The following is a 19,692-nucleotide window of genomic DNA, read 5'->3' on the forward strand; positions in this document are numbered from 1 at the left end:
TGTTAGCAGATTACAGTTAGTTGTATATACTATATACTGCTGTGATAACAAAACTGCAATCTGTACATTCAAAATACTAATGTAGAGTCCAAAATGTGGAAATGCATAACATTATTGAATTTTCCAGACAAACATATCTTCAAGAACTATATTACTGCATCTATTGACATCAATGACAAATAATAATGTCAACATAAAATCAGCGAGGCATTTTGACTTAGGAGGGTGGATGCTTTCTAAAGATTTCACAATCTAAGCCTATTTCCCAATTCTATGACAATAGAGTGGTGTTCAAACTTGCCAAGAATCCAATTTTCCATGGGTATACCAAACATGTGGAATTACATTGTCACTTCATCGAACAACTTGTAGAAGAGGGATCTATTATGTTGTGGTTTTGTCTAACAAAGGACCAAATTGCAAACATTCTTACCAAGTCTTTGAGTCTTGACAAATTTGTAAAATTTTGGGATAAGTTTGGTGTAGTTTGTAGATTCAGCATTAGAGGGTATTTAACTAATTAATATGTAGTATTGGTCAATTAACTTTTATCTTAGACTTCAATAAAGTTGTTCTGACTTTAGTCTGCTTTTTGTTTTTTGTCTTCCTAGTTTAGTTGTTCTTATCCACATTTTATAAGTCTATTGTAATCTTATATGAGGATGCTTCCACTCCTAATCTCATTAAGTTGAATGAATATCTCAGTGATCTCTATGCTCTATTTTTTGTAATAAACTGTTAGCATATGCATCTGCATTGCTTATAGTCCTTATTGATCAACCATGTTCTTCCTAAGATTATTAGCCATCTGGTAATCCAATTATTGAGTTTTTATGCATTTGATTCATTATCTCTACTCAATCTACAATTTTGTGTGGTCTATGCCAATGTTATATAAGGATGCTTTGACTCCTCCTTTCACTAAATTGAATGAATATCTTGGTAATCTTTCCATACTCTACTTTTCATAATATATTGTTAGCATATGCCTCTGCATTGCTTGTAGTCCCCATTAATCAGCCATATTCTACCTAATAATATTAGCCAGCTTGTATTCCAATTATTGAGTTTTACATGTATTTGATTCATTATCTCTACCCAATCTACAATTTTGTGTTGTCTATGCCAATAGGAAGCACAAATATAATTCATGATAAAATTCTTCTTCCCAACTGGGTATATACTGAAATAAAATTTGAGATTCATTTGCATTAATATGCTGTCTTCAGACCTGTTGGTATATTTACAGAATCTGTTTTGACGGCTTTTAACCTCCTTTAGTAGAAAATTGTAATGTGTCATCTGCATATTGCAGATTGGTATACTTACAACATCTGTTTTGAGAACTTGTAACCTACTTTGGTAGAAAGTTGTAATGAGTCATCTGCATATTGCAGATTGGTGTACCTTCATCCATGTAATGTTGCTACAGACCCTCTTTGGATTTTTGTAATATCTGATTTAATCCATCAACCATGATTATGATTATGATTAAATATATTGATGAATCGCCTTTCTTGATTCCCTTCAATAAAGGAAGAGCAAACCTGGGGATCCATTTATCAACATGGAAAAATCTGAAGTAGAACTGGAGTCATTAATCCATAATATAATGTTTCCATGAAAGCCACATCTTTCCATTGCTTTTGATATTAACCTCAAGTTGCTATTGTCAGATGAATTTGACAGATCTAATTTGAAAAGCAGCACTGAGCATCCTTGCATGTCTATAAAATGAGGCTCTTCTTTTGCAACTATGATTCATCAAAGATTTGCAGCCTAAAAAAGCTAATATGGACCAGCAATATGATTTTTTGAGAGCAACAGCTGAATTCTATTTGCTAATATCTTTGAGATCTTTTTCATATTGTATTTACATCAGATTTTAAATTTTAAACAACAAAGCATTCAACAAAGGTACCATTTTAAAAGCCATTACATTACTTGTTACCTGTAGAGGAAGCTGTCATTTTCAAGAAAAACATAATAATAATAAAACAATATGATTTACAAGATTTTGAGTACCATTATGATAGAAGAGACATGGTAAATATTGTAAAAAAAAATTCCCAGACATTAACAAAACAATATGATTGTTTTCCCTTGTAATCTAACAGGTGTATCATAACCACTGCGAGGCATATAATAGTTTTATGAGCAGTCACATTTGCTCTATTGCCTATCACTCCAAGATTAATAGTATAACGCTAACGATTTTCCAAGAAATGGTAGTCAATTTGCCTCATTTACCTTTATTTCAGCTACAGCATGCTTCCGTGATTTTCGTGATAATCTATCCACATATATTACCTGAAGAAAAAGATTAATAATCAAAGTTAGTTTGACTTAAAAGTTTAATAACTGCATAGAGAATTTCCAAAATGTAAGTATACAGAATGGTAATATACGCGTTAACACCTGCATAGCCCTGATAATTGTCCCTACGAATGGAATCTTGTCATGTGTCTCTGATGTGACAATGCTTGGGAATAGCTCATAAAAGAAGAATATTGGATCTGTATATGATACATGATTTGATACTACTATCGGTGCAATTGCCTTAGAAGCAGGCTTCCCTATACGTCGAATCCAATGAAAACTGTAAGAAAATCACAAATAGACGGTGACAATTTTAGTTATGTCAGTAAAATCAAGGTCTTTTTTGACAGTTTTTAATCTATATCATATCTGTTTTCTACATAAAGTTCTGTGGAAAATTGTGATCTTTGCATCAGACATCACTATCAGAGCCAAGATAATAACAAAGCAACAAGGTATTTAAATTTGTCATGACCCTAAATCTTAACATATTGAACACCCTCATAAATAGTTTACTTACATTTTATCTTCATTTTATAATAATGTACATGGATGATACATGGGCAAACAGGCCTCAGCTACTTTCTTGTAATTAGGTTTGCCTTCTAAATAGCACTTTCTATTAATCTACTTAGCACTTTCCATTAATTTGTTTTTGTAGCTTTATATAGTTGATTTGGACATTACAATTAACAACACTATACCAACCGTTTCTGGGATAGCAATCAAGGAAAACTGAAAAAGAACATAAAGGAGCTTTGTTTCCAATGCACAAACAAGTGTGCCAAGGACACAAATATTGAAAGAAACATGTTTTCATCTTCGAACACAACTAAAAAATTAATCAACATTTTTATCATTATCTTTTTTTTCTTCTTCTGTAACACGCAGTTTTGTATTTGTTTCTATGTTTTATGCTCCGGGCTTTAACCCCATGAGGACTCCAGGAGTGTGATTTTTCTCCACCCACCTTTTTTTGTGAATGTATGTAATATTATTTCATAAATGATAATCAAGAAACCTATTCATCAAAAAAAAACAAATTCACCGGAGTTCTGGAGTAAGACAATGAAGTTGCTACAATATCTCTGCATGCACTAACAAAAGTGATCAAACCCTGGACTCTTGAAATCAACAATTTTATAAAAAATAAAATTGATAGGAAGTTAACGACACAACTCAAATATTTTGCGTATGCAATCATGAACTTTTAGTTTTAAGTAATGATGCCAATAAAGAAATAAATTATAATATCTGACACAGGTAAATCTCAAACATTATATATAAAGCATAAGGGGCTGTCATTTGTCAACCACTATGTATGGTAATCAACTTGGAAAGATAGACAACATACTTGGATTTCAATGGCTCAAAAGCAGTATATTTTTTCAAACTGAAAACATGCATGTTCAAAATAGAAAGAAATAATAGTATAAGCTCTGACCAAAGAAAGAGCGGAAAGGAATCACACACTAATTAAAAATCTCATCAGTTGCACGAGACAAGAACCTCAACAAAGGACCAAAGGCAAACGTCTACGGATTACAAAAGATCACACAAACTGCTATAAAAGTACATTACGCCATGTTGTCACAATAACACACCCTAGTTGTCACAAGAATCTACAGGCTCCTGGCTTTTGAATATTTTACATCCTGCATCATTTTTGTTCTTGTTCATTTGAGGTGATCTTGATTATCTGTGTCAACCTAAACTGACTTTCTGGTTTTCATTATCTGTGTCTTTGATGTCACTCATGCATTTGGTTCACATTGGTTTGTCTCTGACAAAACCTAACACCTTAATTGATTCATCAATATGAGTAGACTTAATATCAAGTATTAAATTTACTTAAATCATAAGGAGACTTTGGTTTCTGGGTATGCACTTTTATTTCTTACACAAAGATAGCACTTGGAAGTAAATCTAATTGATTCATCAATATGATTAGATATTAGATTTAATATTAAGTATTGAATTTACATAAATCATAAGGAGACTTTGGTTTCTGGGTATGCACTTTTATTCCTTACACAAAGATAACACTTAAAGTAAATCTATAATAAGGGGAAACTAAAGTTAGTAGAAAAAATGATTAATTGTTATTTCCAAAAAATTACAATTAATAAATAACATTCATTTGTGGGCTTACAGTTACCAGACTAACAATTTCCATGCTTAAGCTTAACAATGTAATCCTAAAATGGCAGTTGCTAAAGAACATAAAGCTACATGTTCAGTATTTATTTAGACTTTCTAAAAGCATTTTTTACTTTTAAACTAAAGTTTTGTAGTGGCCACATGTTAATTAAAGCCAACCAGGTAAAAGTGAATCGGGTTTAGAATTTAGAGTGACTTTATACAATTTAAAAGATCTAGGTTTTAAACAAAACAATAGGGTCTATTGAATTAAAAGACCACCCAATAAATTAAGACCTTAAGAAAAACTGAAGCTCAAGCTTTAACTTTCAAAGAACCACTGACATAAATATGGACAGGTTTATTCTTTTAAGAGCACAGAATTAAATAACGTGAATTGAACTTTTATTCTTTTAAAACGACAAGAGACATAAAATAGGCTTATTTTAACACTGAATACATAAAGAAAGAAAAGGTCCTTGTTTTAAAACAGCATCAAATGACCTGGGTAGTTCCCAAGTCTGAACAGCACACTGGAAGTCCATGGGTTAAAGGCAGCCCAATTGTTATAATAAGGTTGTTTTGTTTTGGTGTTTAGCAGATTAGAAAAGATAGTCGGTTTCTTGTCTGTGAAATCTAGCTTTTGTGTTGATATTGTTCTATTGTTTAATTTAATACTAAGTTACCGGCTCAGATTTTGTTCGCAGGTTCGGCATATATATATATATATATATAGCTTAGCTTATATATATGACTCTTATATATATAAAAAAATATATTAAGCTTAGCTTTGGACATTTACGGCAGCCCAAATACCCCTTATGTTTATCAGGATTTTTTACAGCATCTGAAAGAAATTGATACGCCGCAGATTGAACAATGAAGAAGGCGATTCCTTTCCATTGCCATAGCAGAAGTCAGATCACTGAGGAAGAAAGTGTTTCCATTGTCTGCAGCAGAATGCAAAATGAGTCCTGGTTTGCTCGGGTCCATCTGGGCCGTACCAACAGTACATGGGTGGAACCCTGGCCGGACCAACAAGGGACCGGACTCATATCCCGTACCGGGTTCGAACTGGACTATGACCCAGGCCTTTTCCTAGGTGAACCAGTAGCATAGATTTAATAACTTAGTAATGCATTTTGCAGGAAGAACAAAGCACCTGAAGTCAGCTTAAGGAAGTTACCAATGCAAAATCATACTCACATTATCAATGCTTGACAAACAAAACAACAAGACAAAATAAAAGCGCCAGAATTATTATTCTAAAAACATCACAGACACAAACAAAGAGTGATTTTTTATATTTGTGGTCTCATAATTAAATTAACATTATTTTCTGAATTTTTTTGTCAGTTCCACACAGGTTATACAGGAAAACAAAGGGCATTGAGTCAGTTAAGGGCAGGTATGTGAAGTTCAGCAGTTCATTGTATAACCAAAGTAACAAACAAACAAAACCAGACTTACCAAGTGGATGCTGGAAGCACAAACAGCCTGTTACAAATCCAATTACAACAAAATTCTAAATCAGTTTCCAAATAGATTCAATTTTGTCAGTTTCATGACTAGAAAGGGATTGTGTATTATAAAAGCCAAGGTCAAGTTTGTATGTAGGACAAACGGAAGGAATGGAAGAAATTTGAAATCTCTTGTAACAGTCCAGACGTTTTTCATCTATCTATTTATTATAATCTGTACAGATTGGATCGACATGAGTTTCATTATGTACACCTTTGAAAATGCTTGTGCAACAAAAAAACTCTTACACACATCTACAAAATCTGATGTTGAATTGAATCCCAACATTAGTTGTATGCATCATTATGGTCAAATAACAAGAAGCATTTATGTAACTATGTTACTTTCCTTAGAAGATTGCACCAATTATGATAAAATTTATTTTAGAAGATTGAAAAGGTCTGGTAATGTCATAGCCAGTTTGAGGATTTATGAGGCTTGGTGATAAATGCCACAGAAGAAATTGGTAATGTGGATATACTTCCTCCTTGCTTTTATTTTCTCCTTCATTATTTCTCCTTTTGCATTTTCTTTAATATTGAGATAGTTTTGGAGCAGCGTGAATTTAATTTCATTTTGAAGTCATTGCAAAAAATTTTGATAAGTTCTAATTAAATCGTAAAATATCACAGTTTGGTTTATTTGTTAATCAAAGCAATTTTGTTTTCACAAATTACCACTTAGGAAAATCTATGTCATCTAAATGTGGTTAAAATAAAGGCACCAACTTTAAGAAGAGCTACCAATTACCAAATGAGGGTTTATATAGGAGGTAAGGGTATGTCCACATGGAACCGCAAATCCTACACCATTGCGGACAGGCTTTCAAATCAATTAAATCTATCTTGTAAAGTAAATGATCACAAACAACCATTTGAACCTCTCTTAAGGGCTCGAAATCCTCAAGAGTAAGATTAAATTTGGCCTTTAGCATGGGCCATGAATACCATGGACCTTTAGCACGGGCCATGAATACCAATTTTTGGTGCACCAATTGAAGAGGTCAGCAATGGCGTAAATCCCTTTTCTAAAGATGCATAGGACATTAACCCAAGGCACCTCTGTGAATAGAACACCATGAAAATTGATAATTGTCAGCACCACAAATAGTGGGTATCAAAAGAAATCATTGTATTAAACTTATCCCTTTCCCACACAAACCAAGAATTGGTGGATTCCTAGGATCTCCAAATGCTCGCGCATAAAAGCACTAGTAACTCCAATGCCACAATAGCATTGAGAAGGTTGTGGAGACCAAGTCCTTCCCAAACCTTGTGGCTATAAGGGCTTCCAAAGAATATGCAATGTCTAACCAAGATCTTTCAAAACCCATCCTCTTCAATATCATGAGGAATTCACTTAGCTCAAAGAGCTATACCTTGTTTCTGGATGTCAATAAAACCCATTACAGCCACCATTTTAGGGGAACCACACAACTCTATGCAAATATCTAACATCCCTTTTCCCCCTCCATTTCCAGATGTCAATGAAACCCATTACAGCCACCATTTTAGGGGAACAACACAACTTCTATGCAAATATCTAATATACCTTTTCCCCCTCCACAACTAGCCCCAAAAAAACCCTTAACAAGAGGAATGGTTAAAAAAAGTGTAGCAGAAAAAAATACAGAAAAATTTGAAATTTACCAACAAGAGATACATGCTCACTAACCCAATGAGAAATTTTATTCTCCACACCTTAGAATCCATATCTTTTCCACATGTTAGATAACATAATTTCAAAGATCCAAAGAGAATGCTTGAAAGACAAAAGGGAGACCTAAAAATAAAAACATTTCTTCATATGCAATTCTTTTCCAAAGAAAATTTGTTTAACAAAGCAAAATTGGTGCCAAAAGAATACATGTAGCATTAAGTCACCTCTAATGTCCCTCAAGATGTTTCCCCTAGGAAAATGTCACACTTATAAAAGCAAGGATGCCTCAAAGTGGTGAGATGGGGGAAAAACATCCCATGTGATCCCCCAAGAACCATCCCCAAAGGAGGTTGTCCCCAAGAGAGCCCTACAAAGAAAGGAAGGGATATTTTGCTTTGGGAAGGCATTTGACAGCACTTTGCCATCCCCAAGACTGCCAAAGGATGTGCAAACATCCCTTGATTGTCTTGAGAATGAAAAGGCATACCCAAGACCAAAAAAAATCCCAATCATTAAAAAATCAGAAAAATATAAGCAAAAACCTTAAACCTAAACCTAAGCCTAAAAGAGGGACCCAAAAAGGCCCACCATATCTTTTTAAAACTATAGATACACTTGTTCATCCTCAATTCAAATCACCAACAACAACAAGAGGAGGAGGACAATGAGGAAAGAAAGAGAGACTCAACAAAGCCCCCACCCTACAAAAATTATAAATACACTAGCCCATTAAATGTTGAATCCTAGCACTAACTGCATTTAAGGCATGAATACAAGACAAAAACAAATGGCAGCATTCTAGGGCATGTACTACCACCTACTTTTCTTCTACAAGGGTCAAAAAGGAGAAATCTATATAATGAACATTAGTTAGCTACACACAAGGGATCTCCAAGAGGGAAATGCCTTTGACAAGAGCACGAGTAGCATAGCCATAAAGAATATATCAACCCATTTAGTTGCAAGCCCAAAGAGAGAGAGAGAGAGAGAGAGGAAAACCTTCCTCTATGGACCTAAATACGCCAAATTGATCAGCTTGGTGGCCACTAATGATGACAAGTTCACGCATAGTTGAAAAGAGTTTGCATGAATCATACAAATTTAGGACCAAATTCTGAAATAAAGGGGCATGCTATTTGATTATAAGCTTTTTCAAAATCATTTTAACAAAAATGGCCTTCTAGTGTGAAGCACAAGCCCTTTCCATCCCTTCCAAAATAACAATAACATTTGTCAAGAATATACCTACTATTAATGAACCTAGTTTGTTCATGACAGACTAATTGCAGATTTGGGTCTCTCAATCTGGAGGCCAAGGCTTTCACAATAATCTTGTAGCAAAATGAAGCAAGGTAATGGGCCTCTACTTGGTGATGAGCTCATGGACACCAATCTTGGGAGTGAATTTCATCAGGCCTTGGTTATTTAGCTTCCCCAAAGAGCTAGTCTACAAAGCTTCCAACTAAAATTTATGAAGGTATGTACCAACCATATCCCACAGAATTCAATAAAATTCAGAAGCTTTATCATGATGGCTTAAAAACATTAGGTGCGATTGCCATAAACTTTGGTTAACTTTTTATGCAATTCAAGTCAAATTGGACAGACTAGAAGCTCAATAAATTTATAAAGGGCCAATGATAAGGCTCTCAAGAAAGGGCCAAGTAGGTAATCACCTTTTTAGGGTAAGGACAAGAAGCTTCAAGTGACATCAAAATTGAACTCACAATCTGATCTAGATCACCATGGCCAAGTTTCAAAGGCATTATACAAAGACTTCCCACATACAATGACCATGTTGTTGAAAAGCTTCCACAAAGCACCACTCTCAACATTCAAACATAGTGATATCCATATCAACACGAGTGAAATTGAGTGCATTGTCCAAGAAATGTTAAGAGGCCAGATACATTAAAAAATCCAAGAGCACATCATCAGCCAATCATTTGTACAGGAAAGAGAATTATTAGAGACTACATGTATTATAAGAAATTTTAAAATCACCATAAGGATAAGTTTTGTGATCTAATGAGTCAGAAGGTGGACTAAACAAATCTGCATTCTTACCCAAAATTGTTCTTGGGACAAACTATCATCAATCACACATTAAAGAAGAGGACCATTTGAGTTAATGAAGGCCATAGTGAATTCCTGGTCATTGCCTTTTGGTTTAACTAGTAACTTTTCCACCTTCAACATCATAAATAAAATCCTCCAACTTTTTCTTAAAAATTTGGTTTGGTCTTCTTCAATTATATATGCATGTACAACTAAGATTGAAAACAACATCAAAGAGGTGTCCAAGAATTGTTGTGAGCCTTGATAGATAACCATTTGTATGCAAGGAAGTCAAAATGTGTTTTTGGGATGATGGAAGTGTTGTGAAAATTTGTAATACAGATTTATGCACAGAAAACAATAAACACACAGATTTACATGAAAAACCTAGTAAACTTATACCAAGGAAAATCCACGGGTAAAAATCTTTCATATTATATTTCAAGAAAGTAGTACCTTGAGACCACGCTCATATGGCCTAGCCATTGATGCCAATTTGCTATTGAGGCTGTTCTGCATCAGACACCATTGCAGTCTCTCCACTACTAGTTTTTCCAACCAGCTTGTAGAGATTGCCAACCTTTTCTCCCTTTAGCAACACCAACACTCCCTTTGTTACCTTGAGACAGCTATTTTCTCCATTGAATCAGTAATGTTGTTCATCAAAAACTCCAAGTTATCGCCGAGTTTTCTTTAATCCAATACATGTCTAACATGCTAAATAGTCCTTGCCACTCCATTAAACATCTTGATTCTTACCTCACCTTCAACAACAGCTTCACAAGGGTTATGAGCTATCATTTCACATGTAAACCATACCTCCATCACATGACCAATAAGAAGAAAACCAGTCTTTGCGTGGAGTCATGTGAAAGGAGGCAACAGAATCAAGAATCCAAAAATGAAGTAAAGAGCCTCTCATATTAGCAGTTAATAGCTCTTCATCTTCAAATGGTGTTTGAACTTGTGCTAAGTTTGCCTCAGATGCCTACAAACTAGGATTCTCTTTGCTTGCTTTCGGCAAGCTACAATCATTTTTAACATGTCCATTTTTGCCACAATTCCAACATTTTACTCTTTTTTGCCCCCTTGGATTTGGACATGGTTTGTCCACACTCAATAATTTCTCTTTTCTGAATTCCACCTTTGGCAATTAGCTCTTCATTCAAAGAAGATCCTTAAGATGTCTTCCACCTTGAATCTTCAAAAATTACTACAGCCACCTCTTCAAAAACCAGTTTCCCACTTGGTGCAAAATTACTATGACCCATAACCAGTTTATCCCAAGTTTCAGGCAACGAACACAATAATATTGCTGCCTTATCCTCTTCTACAATTTTCACCCCCACTAAAGCCAACTTGCTTGTTAGTGTGTTGAAATCATTCAAATGATTTGTGACTGATGAATTGTTATGCAACCTCAAATTATACAGCTACAAGGGTAACAAAATTCTATTTGCCAATGACTTCATCTTGTAAAACTTTTCAAGCTCAGTCCACAAGTCTTGTGCAGGTTCTCCTCCACAACATTGAATAGTACTAAATCTGCTAGAGATAATTGAATTGCTGCTCTAGCTATGCTATCCTTTTCATCCCAAACCACCTGGGTCATGGCTGCAGGTTTTGATGTCCCTTTTAGAACCAAGGCACATCCATCCTTTAGGACCTTCACCAATAAAGCTTGAATCTTTAGCTTCCATAGAGTAAAATTGGAACCATCCAACTTTTGCACCTCAAATATGGTAATTGTGATTCCTAAAATTGTTCGCTTCTCAAAAACACTACACAAAAAACCTCACTTTGATACAAATCCTTGTGAAAATTTTGCATTACAAATTTATGCAAAGAAAACAATAAACACATACATTTACATGAAAAACCTGGTGAATTTATACCAAGAAAAAACCACAAGCGAGGGTCTTTCGTATTATATTTCTTAGGAATTTTTCACAATTACAACAATCACCTAGCATAAGACATACAAGTTGGAGAATAATATTCAAAGAAACTTTGTAAAACTAGAAAGTATGACTCATGCAACTACATGTCAAACGCACGTCAAGTTGCTATGAACAATATAAGGCCTTTACTTTGGCGTGGCAACGGAGCTTTCTAACAACCCCCTTGCAGCCTCGAGTCAATTCGACCATGCCTGGCACATACCTAAATAGACTACATGGTACCCAATATTGACTATTTGTCACTACTAGAATAAAATTTAAATTGACTTAATATTCCAACGAGAATTTTTGTATCCTAGATGCATCATATTAAAAGAGAAAGGATAGAATGACCTACAATAGATCCAAGCCATCATCAAATGGCCCAGTTCAAAAACATCACATCTTAGGCTCTTCTAACTCGACCAACTTTTACAAAAGGATTTTAAAAATCATGCATTGTTGAAAAACTCCTAATCATACATTTGAGGAAGAGTTTTTTCCACTAGTTAGAAGAGGTAGCCCAAGAATTCACAATCTTTAAGTGAGCCCTGACAAGCGTGCAAAGTTTCAACAAGATGATTCTAGTGGAATACTATGCCTCAAGGAAAAGGCATGGGAGTTAAGTTGAAAAAAGTGTTGGAGCAACCCCCAAACCAAGAACTCAACCTTCAATATAACCTTTACAGAAAGAGAGAAGCAAAGCTATTTCACCAAATAATGGATTGTATTGAGATGAGATGCAAATAATTTACATGTACTTTGCTCATAAAGGCAAGGAGAGAGCCAGTAGAGATAACCAACATGCAACTACCAAATATTAGATATACTAAGTAACTAAACATTATTAAATAATGTGCACCTAAATGCAACTAATTATCTAATAAACTATTATGTTGGATGCCTAAGTGAACCTTAAGCATAGGTAAATGTATAAATCACATTTACTGCTACACCCCCCTTAAGTGCAACTTAGGGAGTAGATTATTATGCAATATTGGCAAGATGCAATATGGATCCCGACAACAAAAGCATGTTAGGTACCCATGTACAATACAAATGCAAATGCAATGAAATGAAATGCGATCTCTCATAAATTGGAGAAAAGGAGAAAACCCTATGGGACAAAACTCCTCTCCAAAAGAGAGAAAATAAACAAATAACATGATGCATTGAGTACTCACTAATACCCCCCAAGGACTACATACACCGTGTATATACAATCAATGATCCCCCTATAGGAAGAAAAGGAGACTACATAGCCCCCCATAATAAACAATGTCCTCTAGAAATGGTGAGTGCTTGAAGACAAAACATAGTCCAATGCCTACAAACAACATTTCTCCCCTTGGGAAGAAACTAAACCAAGTACAAATGCAGGAATGATTCCCATTCTAGTTAGGAATTGGTTGAAAGCAGAAGCCAAATGTAGAATGATGATGTCTCTGAAATCTACTCATGTGTTGCCAAGTCCTTGAATGATGAAGATGCCACAAACCAATCGGGTACATGCCCAATCAAAATGGAAGGTGACAAACAAAGAACCAATGGAAACTAATTTTGAACAAGCTTCGGAGACAAAGACGAAGTGACAATAGACCATAACTATCATCATCAAATAGGAAAGATAAACACTCAAATGTGTCTCCCAAATCTAAAATGTGAGAGTCCAAAAACAAAGAACCAATGTCTAGCAAATAGAAACCCCAATCAAGAAGACAAATAGATTCTTCTTGCAATGAATCACTGATAAGAGAGGAATGTGTAATCTCAACTGGAGAAGTAGGAGCTACAGGTGGAGTCTCTGGGTCATCATAATTCTCAAGTGCTACTTCATATTCAAACTCCTCTAGGTTACCATCATCAAAGGGAATATTGTCAACATCATCAAGTCGAAAAAAGGCAATTTGATACAGGATCATCTATGAATGGAGGAACATGTGGATCTCCAAAAATCTCCCAAATAATGATCCAAACTATGTGTGGGCACTAAATACCTCTAAACTCGGGATAAATATCATTAAGGAATCTCTTATTGATACTACAACCAATTAATCCTATGATATGATCATTCTTATTACCCCAAACTGATTGCTTCCATAGTGTCTTTGGCTCAGGAATGAGTCCATAAAGATGAGGCAAGAGATTAAGCCATCTACAATGTGTGATGATTCCTTTTGCCCATCACTCACAATTGTCCTTAGTCATAGTGATAACAGAAAGGATGTGTTGCATAGCCCATTATTACATCAATGATACACTTCTCACATTATAAATAGAGATAAACAAATGAAATTGTGCAAAACCAAAATCTAACTTTAATGGACAAAAAACGACATCAAACAGCAAAACATCGAAAAAATACCTGAACCACCGCAAAGTTAAAAAAAGAGCTTTCCATCAATATATGGTTTGCAAAAATTGGCCTCTATTTGCAAAAGTTATGCAAAAATGAAAAAAGGCCTATATTAGGCACTTTTGAAGCACCAGGGAGCTAATGTCTGGTCGACCACGTGACCACAAGCTCAAATGGGGGCAAGAAAAAAAAGGCCTTTGGGACTAAGAGGGGTGATATCTTTGGCAAGCAAACTGCGCCAAAGCAACTCCAAAGTCACCTCAACTTTGCTCCAAACACCAATCACAACAAGGCCCACAAGCCACTCTATAGTTCACAACATAAAGAGGGTGCCTTGGTATAAAAGGAGCAAAGTCAATGGCCCTACAACCAATGTGGGACTAAATGTCCCAAGCCAATGCCTAAATCTCTACATGGGCCCACCAGCACTTTCTCACGCAAGACAAAACCCTAACTTGAAATATTTGCTCCAGACTTTAGGAATGACTAAAGGCTATTTCAATCAAATAATACAAGTGCTATTTTGTACCCCTATGCTTGATGGACAAGCTCAAGGTGCCTTGTATGATCCCCCAAGGTACTTCATGATGCAGGTAGGTTATTGGGGAAGATCTTAAAAGAATTGTAATCGTATATTATATAAGTATAGTGATGTTTAGGATTATTTCAATAAAATTGTGGAATTACATATATTTGCTCTGATGAGCACATGTTAATACTGAGAGGTGGGGGGTGAATCAGTATTAGGGCAAATTTTAATACTTATTTCAAATCTGCAAATATAACTTCAAAACCATCAAGAAAACAACACGTGCAAGAACACAAAAATTACATGGAAACCCCTAGGGGAAAAAACCACAGCAAAATATTGTTTTTATTAACTTCTTACAAACTATAGGCAACAACGCAAATAAGACACCGATCTTACAAATGTGAGCTCCAACTCACTAGAAGCACCAACTCCCTCTAAACATCAACTCAGTATGAGGCACTAACCTCCAATAAACTTTGCTTGAAAAACATCTCTGTACTTTGCTCAATCTTCATAAATCTGTCCTTCCTAATCTGCTCATCACACAATCTTCGATTTCAATCACAAAAACAACATTCACTACTCAAAACTGCATTTCCCTTTTTTTATAATCTCACAAAAAAAATTCCTTTTTTTTCATTCATATCCTTAAAACTCTTCAAGAATAGAACCTACTAAAAATGGCGTTGTTGTTTGAATTCTCAAAATGAAAGATTTCTAAAATATCTTAGATTCCCAAATCTAATCATGAAACCTTATCAAATCTGCATTAAATATTTCCTTTTTATGTCACATTAAATCTTTCTTTTCATGACATAAAATCTTTTTTTTAATGTCCTGTGACATAAAAAAAATTCTTTTTATGCCGCATTAAATCTTTCCTTTTTTGACATAAATCAGATTTGGTTTTAATCTATCATATCCTCAAACATTCTTTTCTCATTTACTTCTAAAAGTGGTGGCCATCTTTATGTGATTTGTTTTCCTTTCTTGGCAGCTCATATCCTCGAACATTCTTTTCTTGTTTCCTTATAAAAGTGGCGGCCAGCTTTGTGATTTGCTTTTAAATCTCTTTGTAATCTTCTATCTTTGCCGTCCAATCTTACTTTTTGACAACTCATGCCCAACTCACCTTATCTTCTTTACTTGCTATTTAAAACAGTTTTTCTTATCTTAAACAATCTTAAGGTGGCGTCCACTTCCTCAACTCTCTTCTGTTTTTTTCTTTAAAACTGCTTTATGACTGCTGTCCTCTTCCTTACCTGGGCGCTGGTATATCTTTAACTAATTTAATTCCTTTTATCTGGGCGCTAATGTATCTTTTAAAACTGCTGTTTGTTCTTCAAATAGACAAGCATTACATGCAGATTTCTTTCTTTCTAACTCTTATATACAGCAGCAAACATTTTCATATGCAGCACTTTCTAATACATGTCTTGCAGATTTCAATCACAGTCTCATGTTTTGCAGGTTTGCAAGTTTTAAAACTTGATATCAATGACAATAATCCAACATGCTCATCTATTATTATAATGGTTAAAATTGTCTTTGAAACAATGATTAAATATATGTTTATTTATCTATTGAAAACTAACCTGGTTGCAGGCTCTAAATCAAGGCATTAATCCAGGCCTCATTTAAAAAATTCTAGGGCAAATTAAGTCCAGTCCTAATAGGGGACATTACAAGTAATCAAGCAAATGATCATGTACTCAATACAAAGAGAACCACCCAAGATGAATGTCAAAGCTCCAACCATGGAATCAGGAACATAAACATGACATCATGAATTAGATATAATATATTTGACTTTGAAACTGTTTACAAACGTGGAAAAGAAAAATTGTTGCAAAACCCCTATCCAAAGAGCCAGAAAAAAGTGGCATAACACTCCATCAGCACCATAACTCTGTCATGAATAGAAACAAAATGGGTGTGGCAAAAGGATCCAATCGCCCAACATAAAAAACAAATTAATTTATCAAGCCAAGATACTTGTCATAGGTAGTTTACATCCTACAGTACCAAGAGGATTTACGTTGTGCTTCAATCCAAATTCAAGTAGCTCATCCTGCCAAAAATATCAGGTCTCCCCATCAGCTGGCCATTCAGATCCTGAAGATATATTACTGTTCACAAGGTCAATAAGTCTTACTAATAGATGGGTCTTAGAAATGAAGTTTGGAAGACTGTGTCTGAATGTGATGCCGAATATAACAAGGGAGAAATATTCAAACCACCAGGGCTGTCGCATTCCATTCTCATTCCAGTTCAAAGGAGGGAAATGGTCTCAACAGTGACAAAGGACTTCTTAAATATGAAGGGATGGATGATATTGTAAGCATTTGATACACTCAAAAGTATGCCCATTTTCTATTTTTTTGGTAGAAGGACATGCACTACCTTCACAGACTGCCAAAGGCAACTGTAAGCAATTGAGGCACCAAGTTCATAAGAAAATTTGGTAGGAGCTCTTCAAGATGCAGGGAACCACATTGACCATGGGCTTTGCTCATGACCCTCAGACAGATGACCAATCTGAAATTTCAAACAAATGTCTTTTAGGATACCTTAAATTGCTTCATATTAATAAGTAAACCCAGAGGCTGCCACTGGGCAAATGGTGATAAAGTAACACAGACAACCAAGTGAAGTTTTCAACAAACATCTTAGAGCATACAACTTTTGCTTTGTATCTGATAAGCAATTTACCACTGGGCGAATGGTGTTGTAACACATACAAAACTGCTGCCAAGATGAACCCTTTTAAGGATCTTTATGGGTATCCACCACTTGACCTTAAGAGCTATCTGCAAGGCTGCTCCAATTTATAAATGGTGGAGGATCAGCAAGACTACATTATAATACAGGGGTAGCACATGTCTGCCATTATGTAATATGTCATGTAAAATGCAGTTTAGAAAATTAGTTCAAAACTTGTTCTTAAGCAAAATCACATGTCCCAGAAAAATGTCAATAAGTTCCACCAAAGGACCATAGAAATGCAGCTCTAAAGATCAACACTAAACTTACCGACAAGTATTTAGGAAACTATGGGATGCAGTTTAACAGTTAAGTGTGAACTCCGATCATGACTAATATGCAAATGAAAAAAAAATTGATCCTCCTTACCACGTAGTGATAAAATATTTAATGTGAAAACAGAAGAGCAGTATTAGTCCCGCATTCCTCCAATGCACTTAATGCCATACTGTTGGAATTTTTTGGACAGATAAAGATTGAAACCCAAAACATGCCCTGGCCAGTGAGCTGCTTTATCACTATGCTATTTGTCTATTAATAATAAAACTTTCAAGTTCTCTCTATAGGTGAGGATTGCAATTTCCCACAATCTTCTTGGAGGAATAGATGTCAAGACTCGCAGAATCATCCACATTTTTCACAAAACGAGGAGTAATCAACAAAATACAATATTCAAAATCAAAGTCTGGGGGGTTCTCATGTAATGGAAATGCTGGTCATTTAAGTGCGTGACCAAGGTTCAAAATCCCATCAAGATAAGGAGGACCATATTCTTATCAAACGTGTGGCTAGGTTTTTGTTTAAAGAGTATGGGATATATCAAGTCAACATTGCCCCTTAGATTTTCCTACCTAAATTCAATCTAACAATGCTAAGTTCACAATTCTCCAATGCACTTTATGGTGTGTTCATGGGGAAATAGATGCAACAAAACCATATATTTTTAAGGGAAAGGAGAATTCCATACAGAGTCAATATTCAAAATCCAAATAAAAAATCAACGAGCACCTATTTCAAACAATTCAAATTTATAGAGCATCAAAAACCTATTCAAATAAATTAAAATTTCTTGCGACCTATCAAAATTAATCTTCCTTACCCCCAACAGAAGAGAATGCAACGAGCTGTAAACCGAGTGGCCCACATTAACCTACACCTCCATTTGGGCATCGGTCTGTGTTTATCATTCCACCCAGCAAGTGCCGATTTGGTAATCACAAACCCAATCGACAGCACAATCACAAAAGCAAGCAGTCTAACCACAACAAGTGGAAGAAGCACAACTATCTTTACCCATTCATATATTCCATAAATATCGGGAGTGTGATTTCGAAACGGGTCAATTGAGCAAACAGTACCAACGCAGCCAGGTGAAACACCCAATGCAGAAAATGGATTGATTCTATCATCTTCAATTCCATCACCGTTTGATCGTTTATAATCACGATCTCTATATTTGTGATGTCCGTTAGATGACAGAAATCTGGGCTGGTCATCAATGTCTAATAAGATTTCTCCTTCACTTCCTGAATTTTCTTTCATCGTGGACTCTGATGAAATTGCCTTTCCAGGGTCTCTAACCAACAGAGGAGCTTTGTAATCATCTCTGGCATTAATCATTGTAATTGTTGGGCTTCAAAAACCAAAAAAAAATTTATTGTTTATTGAAAGATAGCTTGTCTGGTAGTTTACTGAGGAAGGAGAGCTTGGACTCTTACTGCTGTTGGTATATATAGATCCATCTGTTGAAATAGAGAATATTTTGAGGAACTAAAATGGTACATATTCCGCATTCAGATGTATCCACCATGAACCGGAAAATTATTTGTTGCAGTTCTAGCTGGCAAATCTGTTTCTCCGTCGAGGGTTTTGGCTTTCTTCCTAATATTTTTTCTGTTTAAAAAGCGGAGCATAATTATAAGCACCTGTTTTTTCCCACGTCATTGTCTTCTCAAATGTGTGTCTTATGTTTTTTCCATGTTTATATTTAGTGATTGCTTCGCGTTTAAGGAAAAAAGTAGCTAGTAGCTACTATAAATATTTTTGAAATATTCAAAAATATTTATTTTTAAAAAGAGTTGTTTTTATTTCTTTAAGAATTATTTATTAAAAAATATATATTTACTATTATTTATTATTAAAAATTATTTATTTAAGAATTTATAAATGTATTAATGGTTTTGGATTTCAAGATAAGTTTTTTGTGGTGATGACTCAATAAATGCTTGATAGTTTTGGAGTGTTTGCTTTAATTCACATAAACATGAACATCATAAAGGTTGTGATGTAGACACCCTAAGACAATGTAATTTTGACAAAATAAGAAAATATTTATTGAATGATATATGATAGATTTATAGTTGTAGAAGTGAAGAGTAAATTTATTTTCTATAAATTTGTATAAA

At 34.9% G+C, this 19,692-nt stretch overlaps 1 protein-coding gene across 1 annotated transcript in view; it reads right to left on the reverse strand.

The window, feature by feature from the left end:
- Nucleotides 1-19,238, reverse strand: part of LOC131053061 (lysophospholipid acyltransferase LPEAT2) — a 94,706-nt gene extending 75,468 nt beyond the window's left edge. The window contains exons 1-3 of the mRNA XM_057987663.2: nt 18,387-19,238; nt 2,419-2,599; nt 2,251-2,310 (exon numbers count right to left, since the gene is read on the reverse strand). Coding sequence (XP_057843646.1) covers nt 2,251-2,310; nt 2,419-2,599; nt 18,387-18,907 — 762 coding nt within the window. The 5' untranslated portion in view covers nt 18,908-19,238. The remainder of the gene's footprint in view (nt 1-2,250; nt 2,311-2,418; nt 2,600-18,386) is intronic.
- Nucleotides 19,239-19,692: the final 454 nt, after the last annotated feature.

This window comes from Cryptomeria japonica, chromosome 9, assembly GCF_030272615.1.
Source record: "Cryptomeria japonica chromosome 9, Sugi_1.0, whole genome shotgun sequence".
Taxonomy (NCBI): Eukaryota; Viridiplantae; Streptophyta; class Pinopsida; order Cupressales; family Cupressaceae; genus Cryptomeria; species Cryptomeria japonica.